General features: G+C 40.7%; 1 protein-coding gene across 5 annotated transcripts in view; it reads right to left on the bottom strand.

Annotated features, from left to right (window-relative positions):
* Positions 1–12,872, bottom strand: part of MAPRE2 (microtubule associated protein RP/EB family member 2) — a 99,065-nt gene that overhangs the window by 61,171 nt on the left and 25,022 nt on the right. For 4 of the 5 annotated variants that reach the window (XM_059860244.1, XM_059860219.1, XM_059860203.1 and 1 more), the window contains exon 2: positions 11,256–11,317. Coding sequence is in view for 3 of the 5 variants with exons in the window: in XM_059860219.1 (XP_059716202.1) it covers positions 11,256–11,317 (62 nt within the window). In the remaining 2 variants the exon portion in view is untranslated. Of the gene's footprint in view, positions 1–3,037; positions 3,114–11,255; positions 11,318–12,872 lie in introns of those variants that run through there. The other variant, XM_059860252.1, reaches the window with a different exon arrangement.

Genomic DNA, 12,872 nt, shown 5'->3' with positions numbered 1-12,872 from the left:
ATGGCTGAAAGGAACCTGTGGAGGTCATCCAGTCCAATCTCCCACTTGGAGCACGGTCATCACCAATATGAGATCAGGTCACATTTGGTGACATGATCGTAATCAATCCAAATCTTGAAAATCTCCAAGGATGGAGATGTCACATCCTCTCAAGACCACCTGCTCCTGTGCCATTCTAGCCACACAGCAAGTCCCAGGTGTACTGCAGATGCAAAAAGCACCACTCTACTACATCGTACGCATTCCAGGACTTTGATATCTGCTGTGGTGAACCAGGTAGAGAGAATGCTAGTTAAGTACTGGATACTAAATATCCAGTAACACTACTAAGTACTGGAATAGGCCTAAACATCATTCTCCAAAATCTGGTTCCTCCTTCCTCTTCAGAGCTTTTGTTTTCAGTTCCTCTCTCTCTCTGCTTGCTCTAAGCCTCACTTACTGCAGTAGGAAGGCCATAAAGTCTAATTTATAATGCCTGAGAGTAAAATCCTCTAAGAGCCCAAAATGCAGCATTAGAAAGACCTCAGACATACTCGAGCCAGAATTTTATATTAGGTGGCTAATGTGGAAATAAATTTTGAATATTTTAATGCTGATAAGCGATCAATGCACAGCCTCTGACAGCAGAGGTGATGGCCAGGCTAGCGACTTCTGCTGATACATTTTTGAGGGGATAAGAAAACCCCACACACACGGTTTAAGGGAGTATTTCACGACATAGCCAAACTATAAATACAAATAATGGTTGCAGAAATTCCCCACTGCTTGGATAACTTTGGGGCAGTGGAAGGAATAGGGAGTGAGACTAAGAAAAACACATTTAACCCTAGAGTGGCCAGGAAGCATCCCTCATCTCTGACACCTCTGTTCACATTCAAGCTCGTAAAGGAGTCAGTGTGATATTGCTTGCAGTCTTCTCAGAATAGAGCCCAGCTACAAACTGCAGCAAATATGATGCCAGTATAAGTATTTTGGGCCATGTACATCCCTTCTCTGAGCAGTTTCATGAACATTCCTGTCACAAGTGCATTTTTTTTTCACTGGGGAAAGAAAACTTGAGACTAGATTTCAGAAAACAGTTGGAAAGTAGCAATAACTTTTGGAAAGCAGCAGTCCTGAGCAATGTAATCTGCTTTTCTAATTTAACTATCCTCATAGTCTTCCTTTATCACAACAAAGATTAACAGAATTCTGTAAAGCCACAGATTTACCCACTGTAGATTAAAATCAGTCCTAGCACTCAAGTGTGTTTATAAGAAATCCATGCAGAAACAGTCTCTTTCTCCTGAAGGAGTTGGCCAACAGTGTTTAAATTTGAAAATAAGTGAATAAAGCAACTCAGGAAGAAAGTTTGGAAGCAGCTAAAAGAAGTTACTCTGTTAAGTCTTGGACACACCTTGGTTGCTCAAGGAAGTCCTAATTCATTAAGGTACATTGACACACTTTATTCCCAGCATGAGGAGGGTCAGTAAGATGGGTATAACCATGAGCCTACTTAATTAGGCAGCATCAGAATCAGCCTAATTTCTAAAGTTGCATTTAGCAGATTAGGAGCAGAAGATTCAGGAGATCCAGATTTGCATGTTATCTGTGAGAAGTACAAGTGAGGTATCTGCAGCTGACTGTCTATTAGAGAGCACTGGCTTGTGCCAGCCTAAACTAGAGCACAGTTCTAACCAGTGACAATAACATATCACACAGAAACACCCATAAAGGGGTCAGCAACAGCAGTGTTCCTAACCCAGCAAACATATATCAGACATGATGAGGTGCATGCTAAGTTTCAAGCTGACCTGGGTTAGGCAGAACTGGCGCTTCCTATTTTGCTGACATACTGTCAGCAGCACTGATCAACCCAAAAGAAAACAGAGTGTCATAAAATCACTTCAGGTAAAAACTGAAAACTGTAACTTTATAGACTCTCTTTGTTTATGCAGCCCTGAATAAATTGTCCCACCACCATCCCACCAGCTCATTCCATACCTTCTTTTTCTGGGCATTTAAACTCACTATGACAAACAGCAAATGATAATTTTGTCAGGACAAAGAAACACTGCATAAGTTGTATTAAACAGCTACTTATCACTCCAGACATCCTGTAGACAAAGAATGAGCTTCCCACCCTTGGGGATTCTAGTGTTGCTACTTTAAGCAAAGTCTTGATTATTTGCTTCCCTGGAGGGACACAGATAAAGAGGGGAAAAAAAAGAGAGGGCTGTCCCAATTACACAATGTGCATGGACCACATCCCTATGAGGTAATTCAAGTCTATTTTTAAATATACAGACATATTTATATTTCAGAGCCTACATTTAACATTTTAAAAAGAGTTCTGTGCCTGTGAGGAAGAATAAAATAAATCTTGGAGTCTTTGTCCGCTAAGCATACTTGAAAATTTAGCCTTATGAGCTGCAAATCCAATCTGACCATTAGTGCATGAATTGATTGCTAAAGAGAGATATCTTGTAGAGCCACAGACTCTACAAGAGGTATTTTCTTTTCTTTTCTTTCTTTTCTTTCTTTCTAAAGGTTTTTTCCTTTAGAAAGACCAGTTATAAAAGTTACCTTTTCTACTTACTGTAGAAATCAAATAGAAATCAGAGGATTAATTCAAGATTCAAGAACTGCCTACAAAACAAGGAGCTATGTTCACAGGAACAGGACTTCAAAAACCCTTGAATATGATATTTTAAGATTATTTTGTACTTTTAATTTTAATTCTTAGATTAAAATTAATCAATTGGTCTAGTGGGCATTTATTAAATCCAATTAGCTGAATCCAGCTGCTTTAACAAATAAACTCCCCAAATTCCTATTTAGAAAGAAGCATTCTTCAGTATACATCAAAGGATGCCTTACTTAAAACATAGAAGAAGTTCACACCGAATAGCCAGAACATTTTTATACCTTCTACATAACAAAAAACTCCCATGAGAGCAGGAAATACTTCAGTGAGGAATGGTTCCAAAGAGAAGGAATTTTTACTTCCACTAGCTCCAGACTAACCCAAAATTTGGAGCTCTTTAGTGTCTGTTACCTTCGTTTTCAGTGATATCCACTGGGCTAAAGCAGAGTTTCAGACACACCTTGTGGAGCTGCTCTCACCTAAAAACCTGGAAATGGATGCTGTAATCAATAAATGCTTTGAGTAAGGATTCCTGCATCTTTAATACTGGTTGAAAGGAATTGAGGCTGGAGACTGACTCATGGCTCATTCACATGCATTTCTTTGGCTGGTGCTGTTCTAGATGTACCATTGCCACTTCCATTAGCACCGAGGTGTTAGCTAGTTTTCTAGGCTTGTTTTGTCAGAATTCAGATGTAAAGACTATGAAAAGCCAAAATAAAAACCTCAAAAATGTTCAGGTAATCTGGATTCCTACTTTTTTCAGAGGATGACAAAATTTTAATTAAATGAAAGTGAGATTAGTGTTCAAGAAGAGAAGGATTTGGGGTTTTCAGGTTTCCACACAGTACCGTTTATGACTGTTACCGCTGGGAAAAGTCAGAGCTTCAGACATTGGTATCTTAAACAAAACCAGTAAAACAAGTTATAAATGGTAAAAGCCTGGAAGGGCTTGGAAATGTGAGAGACTAAGTCTAGCATTTATTTATGTGTTTTCAGCTGTTGAGGAATCTTTAGCTTTCTTGGGGCTCAGGAGGGGTGTCTGGAAAAAGGTAAAAAGGTGATAAAATCGAGTGGGAGTGGATAATCTCCATCTCTGATACACCTTCTCAGTGCTCTACACTGAAAATGTTAGTGATACACTTTGAAGGCATTTCAGTCAATTGATTTAGACCTGTCTGACCTGCCCAAGGTGTTCACCACTGCTAAAGAGGAAGGGAGAAGGCTGGCACAAGAAAGTAATTATTCTAGCAGATGGTCTATTAAATTTTACTGGATCGAGAATGTTTCACCAGCTGACAAAGACTGGATTTTTACAAACTGGGATTTGAAGGGGTTACTTTGTCCCAGGAAACTGTTAATTAAGTGTCTGTCCTCCCACACCCAGCAAAAAGCCAACATAAACAGTATTACATGCTCTAGCTAGCATTTAAAAAAATCCATTGCGTATTCATGCCTGACCAGGATCAAAATCACACTGCCAAGTCATTCAGTAGTGTGTGAGTGTTTCCGTGATTGAAAGCCCCAGCCCAAAAACTTAGTGAGTGCAAAATACTCGACAGTTTCCTCAGGACCCTACAGTGCACTACAAATCACTTTCTTTCAGAGCCAAGGCATCTCGTTGCCCATGAAATTAGCAAATGCCAAGAAGTTACACAGAAAGTGGTGTGCTTTTCTGTTTGTGTGCAACCTTCCCCTTTTCTCCTTTTTATCTGAGACATTCATTGCATTTTACAAAAACTGATTTCTGTCAGCTTTCCTCATTTTACAAGCACAGAAACAGGCCCTGCTGTTATGACCAGCTTTCACAAAACACTTACTACCACGAGCCTGCACAAGCATCATCCTCAGCACAACTGTGCTGCATCTCCATCCTTTCTTCCTTTCTTCTTAGGGTGGCTTTCTAATCTTTTCAGTACTTCCAGCTCTGCAGCTAAGCAAATCCAATCCTTCTTCTCCACTGCTACAACTAAATGAGTGCCTCCTCCTTTTAATCTCAGGATTTCTTCCACACCTGAGGTTTCTCTATTGTTTTTTCTCCCATTCTTTCCCACTCTTCCTTTGTCAGGCATAATCCTTTATAGGCTTGGGCGACTTCCACTTCCCTTCCTCAGCCACCTGCAGAGAACCCTGGGTCAAATTGGTTTCCTTCCCTCGGACAAGTCTCCAGCCCACTTATTGTCCAGCTAACACACTGTCATTAGCTAATTACTCCTCATTTCATCCCGGCCCAGAGCAATGGGCTGCAGTACTGCCTGCTGAGCAGCACGAACCTTCACACGCAGCCACCCCAAAAAGTGACACCTGTGTTTAAAGGCTGCATCACAGCCGGGATTCACACACCTCGTGTGACACATCGCTGCCATTAACACACCAAAGAGCCGAAATCCCTGAGGCACCTCAGCGCCTCAGAAAAACTAGGTTGCCAAGGATTTGTTTGTGATCTCTAGCTCACAGAGAAATCAGGGAGTGCCTCCTCTTTGGGCTAGAGCAAATACATGTATTACACACAGCATTTTTAAACAGAAGTTTGTCTTCCCATAGACAAATAGACTCGCTTTCAGCTATTTCAGGCTCCTTCCCAGCCAAATGCAAGCATCTGAGGAATTCTGCTCTTTACTTTCTGAGAATTTCTTACCCACATGCTTTTAAACTTGTTCTTAAGAATTTAGACCCGTAACACACTTCTAAAGTAATAGTTTCTATTTGCAAGTACTAGAGCATTTGGGAGCAAGAATGTGTTGAGTATAATTTAATTGCTACTTAGCACAATACCCTAACTAATCTGAAATTTTAGTTTTCTCACTTATTGATGGAAAACAGACTCTTTCTCCTGGCAAGTTAATGCTCATTATCATCCTAGTGTTTATGCTAAGTCTTTATTAATAAAATAGCTTTCACATGAAGAGGAAAAATAATTTTCATAGACAGCTTTAATCATGTTACACTTATATTAGTAGTCTGAATTGAAAAAAAATTAGAATATGTGAAAACTGTGTCACGAAAATTATGTTGCTGACAGACATTCCCTAAGAGGACTTTTGCAGCTTGACTTATTAGACCAAGTTTCCATTAATACTTTGAGCACTTTATTAACCTAGTGCTGCAAGTGCTTTATTTAGATGCTAGGACCCTACAGAAGGCTTACATAGCAATTTCTGAAACCCTGAAATTTCAAGTTACCCAAAAATATGTCAAGAGTTAAAGCTATCTGGGAGGAAGCTACTGCTGGTCTGCTTTAGTGGAAGATGCATCTCTTGAGAGCAATACACAGAAATTCTGGGGGCTTTGGTAGGAGAAATAAAGGAGCAAGAAAACTTTTAAGCAACATCCAACAGTAAATTTTCCTCATGAAGTCAAATTAACAACTTTTTAAAAAATTACACATAGTAATTAAATGAATAGCACCACAACTGCTGCCACAAATTTGCGGATCAGGTGGGATACCAGCAGAAGTAATACTGTGACTTTATTGTATTTGAATGTAGGGAAGAAATATAAGATAAAGTTCACACCCTACTCTGAAATAGAGGGAGGGTCATTAGAAATGTACACGTCTCCATTCTGAGCAGACAAGAGCATACAGAAAGTGCATGGTCTTGCTGAGAAGATAAACAGCTGGATTTACTTGCTTCCATTAACCAATGACCCACTTGTCAAACATAAGCTGTAGATTTAAAAGAGTGATTATGTGAAGCCTCTTACATTACACAAAAACGATCCTAGCTATGAAATCAGATCAAGCCTGAAAATACTTGAGCACAGTCAATACTGTTCTTTTATACAGACACAAGACAAGAATTAGTTATTTGTTTTAAAACCTACAACATGATGTAAGGGTAGTTTCCTGTAGTGCTGTTCAGGGGGCATTTATCCCACACATCCCACTCAGGTCATTAGTGATGTGCCAAATCCAGACCTTCTGTAAGAGGATGAAGTTCTAATGGAAGCCACTGCATAAACCTGAAGACAGGGGCAGTGCCAGATTCCTTCTATGAGGAATGGGTACTGAGAGACTTAAAACTGGTGCTCCCACAGCAAATGGTACCCAGGACATGTACCTGGCCTGCCTAATGACTCAGAGAGGATTTTTAACATGGTGTGCACACTTTGGTGGCAGATCTCCAGCTGAGGCTTTTAAGGCTCAAGCCAGGTGCCATTGACTTTGCCCCTGTGCCTCTTTGCACTTCCCACCAAATGCCTGTTCCTGCTCCAGGCTCGGGTAGGAGCAGACATGCAAGATGCTACAGATGATTACAACATTTGGGTTCGAGTGCAACAAATTACTAGGTCCCAAGACCTGAAAACCTCTAATTTTGCCACCTTGTACTGTAACACAGCAGCACTCTCCACACCAGTGGCCTTCTCATACTTGACCTAGCACTAAACATGTCTCTGAGAAGGCTGAAGAAGCCATTATTATAAGGAACAATTTTACTGTAAGAACAACTTATGTGCTGCTTCCACCTGACCTCATTAGTGTGCTGTGCACTGCCAGTGACTCCCACTTTACTCTGACTCAGTACACATAGGGTGATTTTCTGCAAGCTGCAGATCATGGAGCAACTGAAGTGTATAAGAATCCAAGCAGTCAGCTAATGAAAACCAAAGTTTCCAGCTCCAGTGATTGCAGAGAAATATTAAAAAATGCTGATACTTGGAGCCTGTCCACCTCTGGATTTTCCTCTGCTGCTGGAGGCCCTGAGCACCACAGCTCAGTATCCCAATGCCTGCTGTCCAGATGCAGGCTTCAGCAGCAGCATGGGAAGAAAGACCAGGAAAGCTCCCCAGTGCCGACCACAGCACAGGGGCACATGAAACATTATATTTATAAAATCTAGAAACTGCTTTGAAAAATTACACAGTTATTTTTATAGCATCTACATGCACTATAAATACTTGATGTATCTGACAAGGATTAATATTTTTCAAGGTCCTACACTTTATGGTTTCTTTTTCTGCTGGAGCAAAACTCAAATCATTACTTGAATCATCTTTAATGAACATTCTCCAGCTTCTAAATGAAGGACCATTGACAGGCAAGATGCAGAAGGCAATAAAAGATGACTGGAAACAAGGGTATCTTTTTTAATATATAGATTATTTTATATTATCATGGCTTCAGCAATCCTGGCATAAAGTGGCACCATTTTGTAACCTCTGAACAGCCACATTGTATATAAAATAATAATAACAATACTAATAAAAGGCTTCTAACACTTTGAGTACAAAAGGTACTAGTGGCAAGAAAACAGTGTCTTTTCCTCATTACAGTAGAAAATGAGGTTTCTATTTAATAAAAGCCCCAACCACAAGGCTATGTGTTTTTTTAACTGTAAATGTATGTCAGTGCTGTTGACAGCTTCTGTGTTGGAAAGGATCTCATTAACTCTGAACAAAACCACACGTTATCTTTTTTGAAAAGCAAAGTTACATTCCTGGTGAATCATCAGCTGCTTTGCTGAGCTCCTGTGGGATAATTTTTGGTATTGAGTACTGGAAAAATAAATATCACCCCAAAGTTCAGAATATCTTCAGACAGCACCATAAAAGGCTATCCAAGCTACCCAATTCCTAAGTTAAGAAGGGAATTGGGCTGGTGAGTGCACAGCCATAAACAAACATTCCATTTGGTTAACTTTGCTCCCTCAGGTTCAGGCTTTAGGGCCCTGGCTTTCTCATGTTGGATCTATAAAGCATCTGTGTTCTATGCAGGACCAACTCATCAAGAGATGTCCTCCACTGCATTTTGGGGGATTTTATGGTGTTTACACAGAATGAAAATGCTTTAAAAGCACTCTGCTCAGCCCAGAAGTTCACCTATGTCACACTTCAGTCTTTTGACTGCAGGAAATTTAGACCTTCGTTAGTGGATATTGTCAAAACCAGCTGGGGGAAACAAGCAAGGAACCGAGTGGGAAACAAAGTGCCCTCATCTAGAAACAGTGTTTATTCTGCACCAGTTCTGGTGCTGGGAGGTAAGGAGAAAGGAGTGAGAGGAAGCAATTATTTAGTCTGCCTGGTTTGGGTAAGTACATGCACCTTTATCATGAGCATCCAGAGAATATTTATGTCTGCAGGGAAGAAAAAAGCTCATACAGGCCTTTGTTCAGATCTCCCCTGAACACTTAATGAATTAGTATTTCATCATACAAGCATACTTTATATACACATGTAGATATATGCATATGCACACACTTCCAATCTGTTTTCTTTCTCTTCCCCTATCTCACAATAACTGAAATCTAACAAGTAATTCCTGAGCTAATGGTCCAGTAGAAACCAAACTTGCTTTCCAATGTTAGGATGTATTGTAACTTCTTTGGTGATAGTGCATCAGTCAAGGAATTGCTACTGCCAAAAGGCCCCTTATCTGCGTGTCACACGTGAGAGCATCTCATACAAGAACTGTAAAATTTCTTCAATGTTGCAGTATCCATCCCTCATATTGTTGTCCACATAACTTAATTCCACAAAAAACCACACACATTTGTCAGGCTCAAAGCCACTGAAACCTGACCAGAAGGTTTCCTGAGCAAAGACTAGTATATAACAGCATGTTACATGGATTTGGAATATCTCAGCTAATTCTGCAGCAATGTAATGAATCTCTGGCCTTAGAAGGCTGATAACTAGATCTTCATTTGGATATATAATAGGCCATAAGGACTAAAGGGTTTGAAAAGGAAAGGCTATACAGTGAGCAGCAATCCATTGGGAATCCACTGGAACACTGTCTGTTGCTTCGCAGAAAGGGTTACACATTGCAGGAAATCTGCACACGTCAGATAAGTTTCTGTCAGACAGGTAGGATGCAGTCTGCTTTTATAAATGTCCACTTGGTGGTTGTGCACTATCTCCATGCTCACAGTTTTCCTTAGATTTCCTGTTGTTTCCAAGTGCTTGTGACAATGCCAGCATAACCGCAGTGACAAAGCTTGACTTTAGGGAGCAGCCTCTGCTCTGTGCCAGAGCAGACAGCAACAGATGAAAGCCTCTGTGGCTCAGCACAGGGCATTGTCCTGCTGCCCTTCCATCTGCAACACCTTCCCAGGAAGGGTTGCATCCATGGGGGAGAGCCTTATGTTTTGCTAGCTCTTGCTCTGAGATGCCTCCTGTAGTCTAGATTTATTGTTTCATCCTTGAGGCATAAGAGTCTCTTTTGACTAAATTATAGGCTGATTGTCCTGAGAATCTCCAAGTACACTTGAGCCCCACATGTCTGCTAATTGCTGTTGAAGTTAGCTTGCAATCTGATGAATCTGGACTATGTGGCTCCTCATTTAACTGTCCTTTTCCTACTCACCTCTGCCTGCACTGGTGAACAACTGCTGGTGGCAATTCTTGTATATACCATAGAACTTATCCTGAATAGTTTCTCACACCTATCAGGTATCTAGAGAAATATTTCTGCAAATATATTTAAGTTTTCTTTCCTTTTTTTTTTTTTTTTTTTTCAGGGCATTACATAACCTGTAGCAACCCCCCAGTTTCACAGCAAAGCAAGTCTTTTCACTCCTAGCTGTGAAGCTCAAAGTATCACTGCAAATTGAGCTGCCTCCTACATCCAAAGTTAGCATTTGTTTACCCACTGTAACAGCTTTGCAAGCATTAGCAAAAATGCAGCAGTGTGTTTTGAAAATGGAAGTTCTTCATTACACAGCCTGAGCATCATTTCAGTGCCATGCATATGTTTATTACTAGCTATGCATAAAGAAGCCCCAAGCTATTGCAAACCACTAATGCTGCAGCACATTCCTTCCAAGGGAAAAGGCGGGAATGGTATCCTGAATGATGAGCACTGCCAATGGTGAACCCGTTCAAACAAGAGGTTTAGTACCAGCTATCCTATGCTCGATTTTGACAACACTGGCATTTTCTGTTTAACAGCACCAATGCAGTAGAAATGGTACAAGGGCAGCAAGTGATGGCAACTGCAGGAAGCACGGATCTGTTCAGGGCACATCCCTTCTGAAGGCTTTCTAAACATTGCCACCTTGTGGGCCTCCTGTCTGATATCACTGGTCTGATATCACTTTCCTCAGGTGACTTCCTGAGCACATTTCACAGATGCCAAGCTTAAGGCTGGATGGTTGAAATGAAACTCCCATAGTTGGGGATTAAAAAAGGGACAGCGCCTTACAAATTCTCTGTGGCATTAATTGCTAACTCTGTTCTTGTGCTTCATGTAATTTGCTCTTTTTCTGTTTAATATTATGATGGCAGCACTAATAAAGTGCAGAAGAGCTAACAGTTAACAGAACAAAGAGGGAAGTATACAATTTCTCAAATCTCCCAAGCAGAAGGAAGAAGTCAAATGCATTGTTCACCTCTAGGGTTTTTTTTTATTTTTAATTTCTTTCTGCCACTTCCTTCCTACTTCAGTAAAAAAAGCCCCAAATTACTTATTATATTTATTTTAGAATTATTAACTTATTAATTATTTATTTAAGAAGTCTGTGACTTCTTGTGTAGCTTCCATCAGTTTTGTTTCATGACTATTACACAGTCAAAGATGATGAAAAGCAATATCACTTGTTATTGATACCAAACTTATCTAGCTACTGCCTTGCAGACATCAAACACAAGTTCTTAGGTAAAAAAACCATAAATGCACAAACATACTTACTTTGAGCATCCAAACACTTTCCCTGGTTGCTGGCTTGAATTGTTCCTTGCAGCAATTTGGCACTGAAAAGAAAACACGAAATCTTTAGTTCAGCTACCAAATAGGAGGCAAAAAAAAAAAAACCCAACAAAAAAAACCCCACAAAGATTCACTGGATGGTCTTTGTCTGCATTGGCTGAGCAGTGATGCAATAGTCGTATGCTGAAAATTGAAATGAGTAGAAATCCTTCATTACAATGCCCTAATTCAGCTGTGTTCACAATGGCTCAGTGTCCAACACATCTGCACAACAATCAGATGTCCCCTGATACAGTAGCAGGTCTATGAGCTCCCTCATGCAGTGCTGCATTGAGAGTTTATTCATGATTTCCAGGCACACTGGTCTTTCTTCATCCAACCAGGCTTCTTCCAAGCACGGGCAATCAGTTATGACTGTTGTGTCATGCAACTGGAGCCTTGCTGCACTTGCCTGAACAGCTTTCCAGAGGGGAAAAAAATCTGCCATTGAGCAGCACAGTAACTGTAATCCAGGAAAGCCTGTGTTTTTGCCAATGCAGCACAAAAACGCTGGCAGTCCTTTGAAGTGTCTCACTTAACAATGAAATCATGGTGCTGCCCCCTTGTAGCTGCCACATTAAGGCCTATTCCCTTCTGTGTTCCTGGAGGGAATTGCCTATGAATGCTAAATTTGTCCTCACATCCGTTCTCTCACGTGGTACATTACAGACCACAGAAACATGAGATGGAGCAACCATATATGGGTTTCAGTTGGTGCCCTAAATTACATACCATGGTTACGTGGACAAGTTTCTTAATTTGACTCCTCAGTCAGCAGGAAATATCACTCCTAGCAGGTAAATAATGGTTTACAGTCAGACCAGGGCTCTGGTTATTGCTTGTTTTGCATTCCTAGTCAACTAGTTGAGACAGCCCAGCAGGGAGGAGTATTCCAAAGACAGCTATCTCTGCATAACAGCATGAAACCACACCAAACAGGATCCCAGGGGTACTCAGACTGAATCAGGGACCAAGGGATGTAAGAAGCTCCCACAGGTGAATTTATATTCCTCAAAACCCCTGCTTTAAGAGGAGGAAAACATTAAGTAATTCTCACTATACTTCACTATCGTCTGGAAAAGGTAATCAGACCTTTAAAGATGGCTCGTCTAAAGGATTGGATCCCAGCTCCAGAAGCTGTGACTCAACCTGGCAGAGAACTTAGGAGGCTGCTAGCAAACTGGAAGGCTGAAGCTACCTTAAAGCCAAACCAGAATGGGAATTAGCTATTAAACATGTTTTTGTTTCATTTCTTTGAATCTCTCCAAGCGTCTTAAGATTTGCTTTTCAATGTACTGTTTTTCCTCCATTTGTTTAATGTGGAAAGTGATTCCAGCACAGCTGAAAAACCTCAGGCATCCTATTGGCAAAAGAACAGCAAATCCATCATGGTATAATGGCTTTTGGCCAAGTAGTACCCCTCTGAAGTTAAGCTGGGATCTGACAGCACTACTCCAACAAGAGTGTCCCATCCTTACAAGTTGAGATAATGGTTAGAAGACATCTCTCACCAGGAGGTGTTGACCAGAACTTCTAACAGGCAGCAGCAGTGGAGAGACA

The sequence above is a fragment of the Haemorhous mexicanus genome, chromosome 1, assembly GCF_027477595.1.
Source record: "Haemorhous mexicanus isolate bHaeMex1 chromosome 1, bHaeMex1.pri, whole genome shotgun sequence".
Taxonomy (NCBI): Eukaryota; Metazoa; Chordata; class Aves; order Passeriformes; family Fringillidae; genus Haemorhous; species Haemorhous mexicanus.
Note: the sequence above shows the minus strand (reverse complement) of the source record. Positions and strands in the feature narration are given on the sequence as shown.